This window comes from Onychomys torridus, chromosome 14, assembly GCF_903995425.1.
Source record: "Onychomys torridus chromosome 14, mOncTor1.1, whole genome shotgun sequence".
Lineage (NCBI taxonomy): Eukaryota > Metazoa > Chordata > Mammalia > Rodentia > Cricetidae > Onychomys > Onychomys torridus.
The window spans coordinates 79,317,964-79,332,774 of record NC_050456.1 but is presented as its reverse complement, the minus strand read 5'-3'; the positions used below and the strand labels follow the sequence as shown (position 1 = coordinate 79,332,774).

The window sequence follows — 14,811 nt, the reverse complement described above, 5'->3', positions numbered from 1 at the left end:
CCCCCTGCTGAGGCCAGCCAATCAGACTGTGTCACGCAAGAGGGTGGGGCCAGGCCCTGCACGTGAACACCTGGAGCCTCGTGCCCACTCCAACACTGCACATGGGTCTGTGCGCAGCCACTGCCTCCCCGCAAGGTCTGCTGGGAGAGCTGGAGTCAGGTGACCTGGGCAGGCAACTGTTTGTTTGAGGCCGGCTTCAAGTGGTTTTGATGTTGGAATCTGCACAGTTCAGATGGCTGCTGATAATATTGACAGCATTGCTGCTGCCAGCCTGACCTAGAACCCTACAAGAGCTGGGCCACGTGCCTCAGAGGTTGTAGCTCAATGCTACAGGGGCACCTGAGTGGTCACTGAACGAGGGTCTCATTGGCACTAACAAGGTGGTGTTCCCGTCTCACATGACCTAAAGATCAAAGCTAACAGGGACCACTTGAAAACAGGCAATTCTTAAAGGGCTTGCAGGCTCTAGATCATTAGATCTCATTCCAAGACTGAGTAGGTCTTGGGCTTTGGCCTTTGGGGCAGATTTGGCTTATTCACAGAGCAGCCTGAGGTTCTGGGAAAACAGGGATGCAAACAGCTGACAGCGTTTAGCAATGAAGGATCTGTTAAACCGCACTCTCCATAAAGCAGGAGAAACTGCTTAAAGTTGGCTCCCCTTTTAGCCTCAGAACGCAGCATTAGGCGCTTTGAATCTGCTGGGATAGCCAGTAAACATGTTCAAACGTTTGAAGACGTGTTACAGTGTTTTGGACTTGAAATTACATTAAAAGCCTGTTGTCTGGTTTGAAGCTTCGTCTTCAAATAGCTATGATGCTTTTCCTGTTAGCTCACAACTGTAATCCTAGAACTTGGGAGATCGAGACAGAAGAATTGCTGGGCATTTACCAATCTGAAGTAAGTTTGTCTCAAAAAAAATTGAAATAAAATATTCTTTTTGGCTGGGCAGTGGTAGTGCATGCCTTTAATTCCAGCACTCAGGGAGGCAGGGGCAGGTGAATCTCTGTGAGTTCGAGGCCAGCCTGATCTACAGAGCGAGCGAGTTCCAGGACAGCCAGGACTTAGTTACACAGAGAAACCCTGTCTCAAAAAATAAAAAATAAAAATAAATTTTGAACTACATCTTAAACCTGATTCAGCTTCCAAGACCCTCTTTACACTCCTAATAGTGACTTGAGACCCAAAGAGCTTTTGTTGATGGCTTATATCTATCTGTGGGGGATTACAACCAAGAAAGTTGTTTGTTGTTTTGTTTTTATTTTTATGCATGCATCCAAATGGTCTTCCGCTGTCAGTTTGGCACAGCCTGGAGTTCTCTGAGGGAGTCTTAATTGAGAGCCTGCCCAGCTCAGATTGGCCTGTGGCCACGTCTGTCAGAGATTGTCTTGATGCATGTGTGAGGGCCTGGCCCACTGTGGATGGCACCATTCCTAGGCAAGTGGAATGGCACATAAGCCACTAAGCAGCCTTTTACCATGGTTCCTGCCTCTGCTTTGAAGTCCCTGCCTGCGTCTTCCCTTAGTGATGGATTGTGACTTTTAAGTGTAATCTGAAATAAACCCTTTCCTCCCCACGTTTTATTACAGAAACAAATCAAAGTAAAACATTAATTTAAAATGGCAATTAAAAGCCCATTTGAGGGGCTAGTGAGATGGCTCAGCAGTTAAGAGCACTCGCTGTTTTTCCAAAGGTCCTGAGTTCAATTCCCAGCAACCACATGGTGGCTCACAACCATCTGTAATGAGATCTGGTACCCTCTTCTGGCCTGCAAGCATGCATGTAGGCAGAACACTGTATACATAATAAATAAATAAATTTTTTAAAAAGCCCATTTGATATCAAGCAATATTACTTATGAAAATCACTAAATTTTCCAAAAGCTCATATGTAAGAGTGACTCTTCTTTAAATTTTATTTTATTTTTATTTACATGTATGTGTAGATGTAACTGTCTTGTTAAATAAGAAACACAGAGCCAAATACAGAGTTAATAAATAGCCAAGAGGTCAGAGCGGAGAGAAAGACAGCAGCAGCGGTGAAGGGTAAGGTTTTCAGCTCTCAGCTATTGCTCTGACCTCTTGGCTTTTAACTCTGTATTTGGCTCTGTGTTTCTTATTTAACAAGACGGTTATATCTACATGTATGTGCACATGTATGCTATGTGCCAGTGGTCAGAAGAGGGCATTCGGTTAGCTGGAGATAGAGGCGGCTTGTGAGCTGCCCAGCATGGGTGCTGGGAAGCATTTTCTGGTGCTCTTCCAGAACAGCCGACCCTCTAACCAGTGAGTCATCTCTCCAGCCCCAGTGACACTTGACATTTTCACCAGTCCAGCAGTGTCTAGCTGAATGAAACACAGCGGCTTTTCTGTCTCTGTGATGCTATATGATATCACAAGTCTCCCAGCCTCTGGAAAATTCCATTGTGCACATAAGAATTCCAGCAAAAAGAGACAAACCTTAACTATTGTGATGAAAAGGGGGCCTTAGAAACCTCTGAACCTGGAGGACCAGCGCCCTAACACAGCAAGCTTGCCAAGTTTTCATGCAGCTATATTTGATCCAAAGACCCCTTTCCCTTCAAAACAGGACTATGGTCGTGTCTCTCCCCTCTTCCCTGCATCCCCACCCTCCCTCTGAGCTGCTATTTCTGCTGCCAGAATGGATCCACTGTAGATCTGTTAGTAATCATTCCCTCACTTTTAACTTCTTCAAAACTGTACTTCACCTTTACTAAATGTTAATTTTCTGATAAATAGAATGCTAGACGGGCAGTTATTTAACATCATTATTAGGTATTAGGATCTTTTTGTTTGGTGGTGCTGGAAATGTGGGTCCCCACACATGCTAAACAGATACCCTTCTGCTGAGCGACAACCCTAACCCTACTCTTTAGTTTTATTATGCAGCTTCTAGACTTCATTTCTCTGCTTGGTTTCAGTAAGACTTTCTGAGCCTTTGGGTTTTTTGTTTGTTTGTTTGTTTGTTTAATCCCTTTTGGGAAATTCTCAATCAGCTATTAGCTCTTCAAATATTTCTCCCCTACTCCCCATTGGTTTCTATCTAAGACCCAGTTAGTTGTATGGCTGAGGGTAAAGCTCAATTGTAGAGTTCATATGTTGTTCGATGCCCCAGGTTCATCCCCAGCACCATGAGTGAAAGAAGCTGGGCATTGGGGCTCACTCTCCTGTAATTCCAGCACTTGAAAGACTGAAGCAGGAGAATTGCCATGAGTTTGAGGTCATACACATAATGCAGGCTATATACATAAAATAATAGAGTTTTTAAATTAAAAAAACAACAACGAAGGAGGGCTACCCAGATAGTTCAGTGGGTCAAGGTGCCTGACCATTTGAGTGTGTCGCCTGGGACTCCCACGTGGACACCACCGCACTCCACATGGATACGGTGGAACTTTGATTCCCCCCCCCCAATCCACATAATTAAATTTTAAAGGAAAAAAAGAGAACAGGAGGGAAAGAAACAATATCAGCTATACTGAGCTGAATGCTGTGGGCTTTCTTTCTGTGAAGTATCTTTGTCTTCTATTGTTTGCCTGTTTTTCTAATTTATTTCTCCTGTCTTCTGCTTCAGTAATTGCTAAACAAACCCAATTTGTTTTTTTAGTTTTGTTTGTTTTTTCAGGACGAGTTTCTCTGTGTAATAGCCCTGGCTATCCTGGGACTCTCTTTGTAGACCAGGCTGGCCTCAAACTCACAGAGATCCATCTGCCTCTGCCTCCTGAGTCCTGGGATTAAAGGCGAGCACCACCACTGCCTAGCCTCTTCTTTTTTCTTCTTCTTTGTTATTTTTATTTTATTCCCCACCTACCCCCAACTGAGGACGAAACCCAGGGCCTTGTGCTTGAGCAAGCTCTCTACCACTGAGCTAAGTCCCCATCCCCCAGTTTGTTTTAATTCAATAGATAGATTTGCTTTTCTAGTTTCTGCTGAGGTTTTAGTAGTTTCTTAAACAGAAGTATGGAGCTGGAGATATTACGCCTGAGTGGTTCAGAGCACTTGTTACTCTTCCAAAGGACCAAGGTTCAGTTCCCAGCACTAATGTGGTAGATCACAACCATCCATAATTACAATTGCAGGGTACACATGCCCTCTTCTGACCTCTGAGGGCACCAGGCACACACTTGGTGCACAGACATAGATGTGAACAAAGCACTCATACACATAAAAATAAGCCTGTAAGGATTTTGTCCTTAATTACGTCATCAGCCTGTGACAGCGGCCCAGCCTAAAAAGCGGGCGGGCCCTCTGTGCCCTCCTTCTCTCCTTTTCTGCCCTCTCTCCTTCCGTACCTCCCTGCATGCGGTCCTCTCTCCCTCCCTCTCCCTCTCTCTCTGTCTCTCTCTCTCTCCCTCTCTCTCTCTGTCTTTCTCTCCCTCTCTCTCTCTCTCTGTTTCTCTCTCTCTCTCTCTCTCTCTCCCCCCCCTCTCCCCCCCTCTCTTTCTCTCTCTCCCAATAAAGCTCTAGAAAGGTAACTATGGCTCGTGATTCTTCCGTGACTCCTCCAACACTCTCCTCCTTTGGCATGGCTGCCACGCCACCAGCGCCGCCACTTAAACAGCAAAGCCCTTTTTAAAAACTAAAATAAAGCAAGAACAATTTTTGTTGGTTGGTTTTGTTTTTGTTTTTTAGAAACAGGGTCTCACATAGCCCAGGATGATCTTAAAACCCTGATCATTCTCTACCTTTCAAGTGCTAGAAGTATAAATATGCACACCACACCCTGCTAGCATGTTTATTTAAAAAAAAAAAAAAAAAACTATCAGGTCCAGTCCCTGGAGTTCCTGCAGAAGTCTCTACATCACTTTAAGATGTCTTTTAAGATGTCTTTTAAGGGCAATTACTATGCTTAGAATGGCTACTTAATCAAATATGTAGCGCAAAAATTAGCAAAACCAGAGGAAATGCCAAGGAAAAAAGCCTGATGTAATGGTGCAGGCCTTTAATCCCAGTATTCAGGAGGCAGAAGCAAGCAAATTTCTGAATTTAAGGCCAGCCTGGTTTACATAGGAAGTTCCAGACTACACAGAAAACCTCTATCTAAAAAAAAAAAAAAAAAAAAAAAAAAAAAAAAAAAAAAAAAAAAAAAAAAAAAATTTAGTAAAGAGGGTTTCTTTTTTTCTTATTGCTTTGTTTCCTTTGGTGTTTGGGGAGTGTGATAGTCTCACTAAGAAGCCCCAACCACAAAACTTGCTATATAGAGCACTCCAGTGTCAAACTCAAGAGAAACACCCTCCAGCCCTGTACTCTCCCATCCTTCGTCCCTACCCCACCGCTGTGCCTCTGCCTCTTGAGTGCTAGGATTAAAGACCTGTGCCACTATGACCAGCCTTTGCTTTGGTGTTTTTGGTTTTTCAAGACAGGGTTTCTCTGTGTAGCTCTGGCTGTCCTGGAACTCACTATGTAGACCAGGTTGGCCTCGAACTCACAGAGATCTGTCTGCTTCCCGAGTGCTGGGAACAAAGGTGTGCACTACCACGTACTTTTGTTTTGTTTTGTTTTGTTTTTCGAGACAGGGTTTCTCTGTGTAGCTTTGCGCCTTTCCTGGAACTCGCTTTGGCCTGCCTCTGCCTCCCGAGTGCTGGGATTAAAGGCGTGCACCACCACTGCCCAGCTCCCAGCTTTTGGTTTGGTTTTTAAAGCAGTCTCTCTGTAGCCCAGGCTGCCCTCCCTGAAAGTCCATTTCTGACAACCCTGATGCCTCAGCTTCCTTCTGAGGGTTAAAGGCGTAAGCCCTGCAAAGAGGGCTTTTTGTTTGTTTTCTTTGCGGTCAACTTGTCTGGATTGTCTACTGTGCTGGTTTCAGCAGTGAAAGCCCAGTGTTCCCAGAAACCCAGCAACCCTGGGGAATCTGGGCAGTCCGTCTTATGACACCTAGAGACACAGTAGACTCCACCTCCCAGCAACTCCTGGTCTTGACCAAGCCCCACGCAAGCCTGCAGCCCCCAGGTGACCACCGGGGGCGCTGTGGTGCGCAGGCGCGGAAGAGCCGGCAGCCGGCTTCAGGGGCCTCTGCTCCTTCCGTCTTCCCGGCGTGCCCTGCGCGGCGCCTGCGTGCTCAGTGACCTTTCCCGGTCTAGCGGATTCTGTTGTGGCCTGCGGCCGTGGTCTTGCTGAGGTAAGAGGGGGGCCTGGGCTTTTTCCCGTGTTCCCGATCGCGGGGACCGGAATGGGGCCGGGACGGAGTGCCGTGGAGCCAAGGTAGGTCGGGAGCGCAGGTGAGGCACTGCGATCCTGGCTGACCTTGGGCCAGCCCGGGCGCCCCGACTGTAACCGCGGGATTCCTCTCCACTGCGGCCGGGGAGTGCCGGAGGGAGCCGTCCTTACTGCAGGATCGTGCCTGGGGGTCAGTCCTCCAGTCCGCCGGGACAGTGTCCGGGGCTCAGTCACGCCGACTGCGAGAATGCACGGCGGTCGGTTCTCCGACTGCAAGGCTGTTTTCTGGAGTTAGTCTCCCTGGTTGTGCGGGGCGAGTTGTTGATAGTCCTTGGTTAACGAGGGTCTGTGAGCGTGTGCGCTGAGATTATGTCTCTATACTGGTAGAGCGATTATTCCTCAAGACTAAGAGGGGAGGCGCCTAGGATCGCCCTGGGGCTAGGTGGAGGCCCACGTCCGTCAGCATTACACCCTCTCTGTGGCATTGATACACCGATGGACCTGCCTGACTGTAGGCTTTGGTAAAGGTGCGTGCCACCATCAGCTGTGAGCATCCTGTTCCCTACCCAAGTTGCTCCACTCGTTAGTGATGCGGCTAGAATCCAAGCCAGGAAACATCACTCCGAAGTTGGTGACTTCTTTATGCCACAGGTTTCTTCCAAGTTAGGCTTTGGTAAAGGGATGTTCGAAATTGTATGAAACCACATTATAAACCCCAGACTGTCACATGTCCCCTCTTTCCAGTGTACTGCCAGGTAATAGCTTGCTGTAACTTTAATTTTCAAAAACTTTGCAGGTACAGGCAGTCTCAGTAGACAGCCGTTTGACCTTCGGGGATGGGGAAAGACAGGGTTTCTCTGGGTAACAGCCCTGACTGTCGTGGAACTCACTCTGTAGCCCAGGCTGGCCTCGAACTCACAGAGATCTGCCTGGCTCTGCCTCCCAAGTGCTGGGATTAAAGGCGTGCGCCACCACCTGGTCTTGATATCACTTCTTGACACTTCTAACCAGCATACGGGAGGAAAAGAGGAAATCTCTTTCAGTCCTCCCTTAGAACCCCAGTGGCCTAGGAATTGTTGCTTTCTGTTGAGTTTTTTGTTGTTGTTGTTCTTGTTTGTTTGTTTGTTTTTTATTTTCTGGAGCTGAGCACCGAACCCAGGGCCTTGTGCTTGCTAGGCAATCGCTCTACCACTGAGCTAAATCCCCAACCCCAACCCCTCTATTAAGTTTGTATAGCAATTCCTTGTTGATTGATCATTTACTGAGTGCTTACTTTGCACCAGGTATCAGACTGGATCCTTTTTGTTTCAAGAGTCCTGTGGATGACGTAGAAGGTCCTTGTTTGATAGGGAGACCTGACAGGAGATTTGGGGAATTTCTGAAGTTAAGAACAGAGCTGGGATCCCCAGGTTTCTAACCCACTGGTCCTCTACAATACTTTCTTAGTTATTGCCTATCTGGCAGAGATGCCTCTCCACTCAGTCGGTGGCTTGGGATTCTTCAGCTTTCCAGAGGCCACCTCTGAAGGATATCCAAGGCAGGACTGTCATGTTAGAGCATCTGGACACAAATATTAAGAGGAATTTAGGGACAGTTCTGGAAAAGATAATCGCCCCACCTTATGAGTTAACTCTCTGGGCTAGCCAACCTTCAAGCCATTCCTCGGTTTAAGTTCATTCCCATAGGAGAAAGCAGGACGCAAGGCCACATGTGTGTGCCCTTGGAGGTCAAAAGGCAATGTCAGCCCCCCTGGAACTGGAGTTACATTGCAGATGGTTGTGAGCCACTGTGTAGATTCTAGGACCAGAACCTGCTGAGCCATTTCCACCCCCTGGGGGGAATCGGTGAATATGGTCCAGGTTTCAATAATTCAAGGGCAGCCACTGGCCTTTGACTAGATTGAGCTTTTGATGGATCTGTACCATAAGATTGAAAAAACGGGTGTGGAAAGACAGAGAACACTGAAGGGTAGAATTCTGTGTGCAGTAGTGGTGTAGAGTGGGGCCTTCAAAGTAAGATACTTCAAGGCAGCCCAGAGGTTTCCAAGTCAAATGAGAAGGGCTGGAGCTGGATATTCCTGGCAGCTGTTGGAGTCATCAGATATTTTGCAAGTTGAGAATGAGAGTATCTGGTTTGGAACCTGTAGTAAATTGTAAAAGAAACAGGAAACATTGCCTTGAGAGCTGTCATATTTGGTTATCCTGTACTGTTTGTCTTCTATCCGTCCATCAGTCTCAGGACTGAGCAGCTGGAGGTTCAAGTGTGCTGGTGTGCCAGGCCTGGGAGTTCATTTCCTATAGAAATGACCACGCCTGAAACTTGAGATGCTAATAATGCTGAGAGGAGTCTGTCCACCCAGAGGCCAAAAAAGAGAGACGTGGCTTGTGAGGGGCCGGCTGGCCAGGAGCTGGAGGGCTCTCGGGGTGCCTGTGGGGAATAGAATGGTGCTCTGTCAAGTAGAAATAGTGAAAGAATCCTGCCAGTTAGGTATACACCAGCAGCGACCTTAATGTTATCTCTTCTTTTTCAGATGCTTCAAAGCCTTATTAAGAATGTCTGGGTTCCCATGAAACCCTACTATACCCAGGTTTACCAGGAAATTTGGATGGGAATGGGGTTGATGAGCTACATCGTTTATAAAATCAGGAGTGCTGGTAGGTTTATGTTTTTATTTCTTTGAAGTTGGGGGGGTTCAAATTTAAACAATTTATTAAGGAACTATGACTTTTTAGAAATATTATTATCCTGTGTGTATACATGCACATGACTAGTGTGTGTGTAGGTACAGTGCCATAGCATGTGTGCAGAGGTATGCAGTTGGTTCTCCTTCACCTGTATGTGGGTCCCAGGGATTGAGCACAGGTTACCGGGCTGGTGCAGCAAGCACCTTTACCCACTGAGCCATCTGGCTGGCCCAGAACAATGATCTTAGATATCTATCAACAAATGAGTGGATTTAAAAAAAAAAAAAAAAAAAAAAGAATAAAGTAGCTGAAATAGCCCTTGTTGGGAGAGCCTGGACTGAAAAACACTGTAATAGATACTCACAGTGGGACTTTATTCAGCCATAAAAGAAAAAAATGTTATTTGCAAGAAAATGAATACAAGTAGATTGTCCTGCTAAATGAGATGCCAGACTCAGAAAGACAAATATTAGATGTTTTCTCTCATATGCACAGTCGACTCTCGCATAAACACCAGCCATGAAAGTGAAAAGAGGTTGTTGCATGCAGGAAGAGACCGGCTGGGAGGGCAGAGGGAAGCAAGCGAGGGCATGCGACAGGTGTATGTGCACGCTGAAATGAAACCTCCTGCTTTGTTTGCTAATTTGGAAAAAGAAACGGCTGTGAGGCTTTACCCAGCCTGTGAAGCCTGCAGTCGCATGTGGATTTTGAGTTAGTTGGACACATTTGTAGGGCACTGGTGTAACTGCTTTTCCCCTCTGTTTTAGATAAAAGAAGTAAAGCTTTGAAAGGTAAGATTTCTACTTCTTGGAATGGTTGGGGTTGAATAAGGCCAATAGCTGTTCAAAACAAGTTCTCTGAGTCCTGAATTGAAACTGATGCCTGATTCAGTGATTCTATAGATACAGTAGAAATACTAAAGACCAAGACATTTGCAGTTAAATGTTAAGAAGCAAAACAGTGTCCACCCTTTGGGCCAAGTAACACTTGTGGTAGTGACAGAAAGTGGGTAACGGATGCCCCCAGTAGGAAGGCACAGGCTAGCTGGGTGAGCATGCTTCTGAAATGACTGTTGTGGTGTAATTTGGGAGGAAAGTGCTAAATCTGTGCCCTGCGCTGGGTGTCTCTACTGTTTCACTGGTGGCATTGAAGCTGTGGTCATTGGAGACTTAGACCCAGGACTGGCTTCCTGGGCTTTGAGGGGAGACCTTTCTCTGCTCCTGCAGTGAACTGTTGCATCAGTAGAACCAGGCTGAGTGTTTCACATAGAAGTGGCTCCCCTACCCCCATTTAGGGTGGGGTTGTTGGTTGGTTGAACTGGAGCAGGGGCAAGGTCTCACTGTGTCAACTTAGCTGACCTGGGAACTCACTCTGTAAACCAGGCTGGCCTTGAACTCAGAGATCTTCTTGCCTCTGCCTCCTGAGTCCCCAGCCCCCATTCTGTTTTGTAGCATTGAAAATGAATTTTCTGACTTGTTACTTTAAATAGTAAACTATATTCTGCTCCTGCTTCTAAATTATATCACTTTGTTCCTCTCCTCGGAAGCTTCCAGTGCTGCACCTGCCCATGGCCATCATTAACTGCTCCCTGAGTCCACTCACGATGAATCCTGTCGGCTAAACTTAAGCAAGCTGTGTTAGATGGGAACATGGAACATCGCTGTGCACTTACCTAAGTACCATTACAATGTGGCATTAATAAATGTATGTGAACAGCACAACTCTCTGTGGATACTCCTCTCTGCTTCCCCTGAATAAGTCCTCTGTACTGCAGCAGGCTCCATCAGAACCTCTGAGCCACCTTCCGTAGGAGACCTGAGGAATGAGCAGCAACGTGTACTGCATAAAGATTGGTCATTGGTGTCTAGATACAAACTGATTCCAATCGTCTATAATTGTTTGTTAAACAGTTTTGTCTCTGCCTAGCATCTTGCTTCTCTGATCTTGTTTTCGTATTTTGGGAAAGGGGATGTTAATTATTTTAAGGGCTAAAGTAATTTTTTTTTTTTTTTTTTTTTTTTGAGGATCGAACCCCAGGCCTAGCGCTTACCACTGAGCTAAGTCCCCCATAACATTTTTTTAAAGATTTATTGATTGATTATATATGCAGTGTTCTGTCTGCATGTACACCTGCAGGCCAGAAGAGGGCACCAGATCTCATTACAGATGGTTGTGAGCCACCAAGTGGTTGCTGGGAATTGTACTCAGGACCTCTGGAAGAACAAGCAGTGCTCTTAACCTCTGATCCATCTCTCCAGCCCACAAGAAACATTTTTTTGTTTGTTTGTTTTTTTGAGACGGGGTTTCTCTGTGTTTTTGGTGCCTGTCCTGGATCTCACTCTGTAGACCAGGCTAGCCTCGAACTCACAGAGATCTGCCTGCCTCTGCCTCCCGAGTGCTGGGATGCAAGGCATGCGCCACCACCGCCCAGCCCATAAATTTTTTATGAGGGTTAATAAGATAAGGGGGAAATAAAACATTAAATTGTGAAATGCTGAAATAAGAGCATGGTGGCACACCACTAATCCCAACCAGAGCAGGGAGGAGCACAAGTTCTGGAGTTCAAGGCCAGCGTGAGCTACTGAAACCTTGTCTCAAAAAAAGTATTTACAAAGTAATGGAAAGGAGCTGGAAGGAGAGGCCACATGGAACAGCTTACAAATACTTGTGACTCTGGCTCCAGTGGATCCAACACCTCTTTCTCTTTGGGCGTCCATATACATACAACATGCACACATACCCATTAATAAACATTATAATGGAAGGAGGGCTGGTATGATGGCTCAGCATGTGAGGGTGCTTGTCCCTAAGCCTGATGACCTGAGTTTGAGCCACAGGACCTTTGTAGTGAAAGGAGAAAGCCAACTCTTAGAAGTTTGCTGACCTCCACCTGTGCATGAGCACCTGCTCACACACACAGCAAGGGACGATATCCTTAGAGCGCGTGGTAGGCATAAGCTCAGAGACAAAGTTGTATCTGACTAATCGGTCACAGAGTAAAGTAAGCAATATGGAAAAGCTGATGGGGAACTGTGTGGATGCACACCTCTAACCCAGCTGAGACAGGAGGGGGTCACAAGTTCTAAAGCAGCCTAGCCTGTGGAGTGCAACCTTGGCTCACAAGGAAGCCAGGTGTGCCAGGCTTGCTGTCTGGGCCACCAACCAGCTCCCAAATCATGACACAAAGTCGTCTTATTCGTTATAAATGCTCAGCTTAGTTTAGGCTCGTTTCTGGCTAGTTCTTTTAAATTAGCCTGTTTATCTACCTTTAGCCTCAGCTTTTTACTTTTCTTTCCTTCTGTATGTCTGACTTACACTACTCCCCATGTCTAGCTGGTGGGGGCTTCCTGGCTTCTTGCCCTGAGCATCTCCCTCATTCTCTCCTCCCCCTCCGATTCCTCCTCTCTTGAACCTAGGTTTCTCTTCCTCTTGGCCTGCCGACCAGCATTGCCTATCCCTCTTCTGCCCAGCTATTGGCCATTCGGTGCTATTAGACCAATCAGGTGCCTTAGGCAGGCAAAGTGGAACAAATGCAACACACCTGTACATCATTAAACAGATGCAGCATAAACAAATGTAACACATCTTTGCCTAGTAGAAATAATATTCCACAACAACCGGCTGTGGTGCCTTATACCTGTGATCTCAGCTCTTGAGAAGTGGAGGCAAGAGAATAGAGTTCTTGAGTGTTCACTAATGCATAATAAATTTAAGGCTAAATTGGGCTATTGGATGGATGGATGATGGATTAGATGGAAGGTAGATAGGATAGACAGATAGTGGTGCATACCTCTAATTTCATAGCTCCTGTCTTAGGGTTAGTTACTGTTGCTGTGATGAAACACCGTGACCAAAAGCAGCTTGGGGAGGAAAGAGTTTATTTTGGCTTACATATTCTGAATCAGTCCATTGAGGAAAGCCAAGGCAGGAACTGATGCAGAGGCCATGAAGGGATGCTGCTTAATGGCTTGCTTCCCCTGGCTCGCTTAACCTGCCTTCTTAAGGCACCTAGGACCACCAGCCAAGGGTGACACCACCCACTATGGATTGAGCCCTCCCACTTCAATCACTAATTAAGAAAATGCCCTACAGGCTGCCTACAGAAGGAGGCATTTTCTCACTTGAGGTTCATTCTCAGATGACTAGCCTCTGTCAAGTTGCCAAAACTAGCCAGCACAGCTCCAGAGGTAGATCTCTTTGACTTCAGTCTCTACATACTGAATTTCAAGCAAGCCAGAATTTCATGGTAAGACCTTGCCTGACTCAACAGGAAAAAAAGGCAGTCTGCCTTGGCATGGACTTGGGCCACCATGTATCTCATTCCACTAGTCTGGGGAAGAGCTTGATAAGTTAATATTTCTAGGTTCCCCAGATACGCTTGATGCCCAAGAGCAGGTCTTAGAAATGGCAAGTGTAGGAAGAAGAGAGGTTAGCAGTTGCTTCATGCACACTGACCACATGTCACACAGTGAAGTGCAGGTCAGGCCAGGAAGGATTCAGGAAAGCTGAGCTCATCTCTGGGGGAAGGTGGTTGCGTCTGCCTCGGAGTTGCTCCCCACCCGGGCTGGGCGGTTGCTCTTGCCCTGTTACTACTGCCCTCCATGGGGCTGTCTGTCGCGCACCGAGTAGTGCCAAGGCCTTATCTCAGAGCATTAGACTCCAGTGTGCTGAGCTTGCGGTGTCACGTGCTTCTCATCTCAGCACTCTTGAGGCAGAGGCAGGAAGATCACACATTGGAAACTAGCCTCGTTCACAGTGAGAGCAGGCTTTTAAAAAAATGAGTAGCATTAACCAAAAAAAGAAAAAATGAAGATGTATTCAGAACCCACCAGCGATTTGGAAACGGCAAGTCTTATACCGAAAGTGGCCTGTAGGTGGAGCCAGAAGGTGGCCAAACTATGGTCACCGTAGTGGCCTTGTGGGCTGAGAGCACAGGTGACAGTTGCCTTTGGCACTGTGCTGGGCACTAGGGAACAGTAAGAGAGGATCATGGTCTTGCTGTTTTTGAGGGGGGTTCACTGTAAACCAAGATAGTCTGGCACTCACTGTATCCTAGGCTGGCTTCAAATTTAATGACAGTCCTGCCTCAGCTCCTGAGTGCTGGGGTTACAGATGTGAGCCATGACAGTTACCTTTCTTTGTTTACAGTAGGATTCTGAGGGTTTGTTGGTTGGTTTGGGTGTTGGTCTTTTGTTTGGTTTGGTTGGTGTCATTATTTAGTTGGTTTGGGTTTTTTGAGACAGGGTCTCCCTATGTAGACCATGCTGGCCTCAAACTCATTATTCTCCTGCCCCAGCTTCCAAGTTCTAGGATTATAGGGGTGCATTTGGCATTTTAAAGGATAGTTGTTTTTATGTGTATTTGTGTGTATATATTTGAGTTATATGCTATGTGTGTTCAGGGGCCCTCAGGCCAGAAGAGGGCATAGAACTGGAGTGGGAACATGGAAGTGGCAGCTGTGAGCTATACAGTGTGGGTACAGAAACCTCTAAAAAAGCACTAAGCACTCCTCTGAGCATTTCTCCACCCCGAATTCTGGTTTTCTGATGAGTTTAATACAACAGGAATGGCAATTGAGTGTGATGTGCATCTTGTAGCCCCAACCCCTTGAGAAACTTAGCAAGGAGAGCCTTCGCAGGTCTGAAGCCAGCTTGAGCACTGCAGCCAGACCCTATCTTTATTTATTTACATTTCCATTTTCTAGCTCCTGGTAAGAGAGAACAAGGAGCATCACTGAGCATATGAAAACTCCCCTGCAGTGACAAGGGAATGAGACTGGGTCTTCACGGCTCACAGGCCATGCGCAGGAACTGGCTCAGAAGAGCAGTGCATGTCCAGGGTACATCCTTTTGCTGCCAGGGCAGAAACAATTGAACTCGTACTTCAGGCCCAAGCAGTCTAGAGGCAGCAGGTCTCACAGAATTGAACTCCAGCACTGCTGATCAACCCAGACT

The 14,811-nt window shown here is 46.6% G+C and overlaps 1 protein-coding gene across 1 annotated transcript; it reads left to right on the top strand.

Moving 5' to 3' along the window:
* Positions 1-6,030: 6,030 nt before the first annotated feature.
* On the top strand, positions 6,031-10,578 carry Atp5mpl (ATP synthase membrane subunit 6.8PL). The gene is made up of 4 exons (XM_036206162.1): positions 6,031-6,135; positions 8,704-8,827; positions 9,625-9,648; positions 10,404-10,578. The coding sequence occupies exons 2-4, from the start codon at positions 8,704-8,706 to the stop codon at positions 10,436-10,438; spliced, it is 183 nt and encodes a 60-aa protein (XP_036062055.1). The 5' UTR covers positions 6,031-6,135; the 3' UTR covers positions 10,439-10,578.
* Positions 10,579-14,811: the final 4,233 nt, after the last annotated feature.

What these genes read in the sequence shown, in the direction of transcription:
- Atp5mpl (XM_036206162.1), top strand. Translation starts at nt 8,704, where the DNA reads ATGCTTCAAAGCCTTATTAAGAATGTCTGGGTTCCCATGAAACCCTAC. An exon ending in TTATAAAATCAGGAGTGCTG is followed by an intron (nt 8,828 to 9,624) that starts GTAGGTTTATGT and finishes CCTCTGTTTTAG; the next exon opens with ATAAAAGAAGTAAAGCTTTG. An exon ending in AAGAAGTAAAGCTTTGAAAG is followed by an intron (nt 9,649 to 10,403) that starts GTAAGATTTCTA and finishes TCTCCTCGGAAG; the next exon opens with CTTCCAGTGCTGCACCTGCC.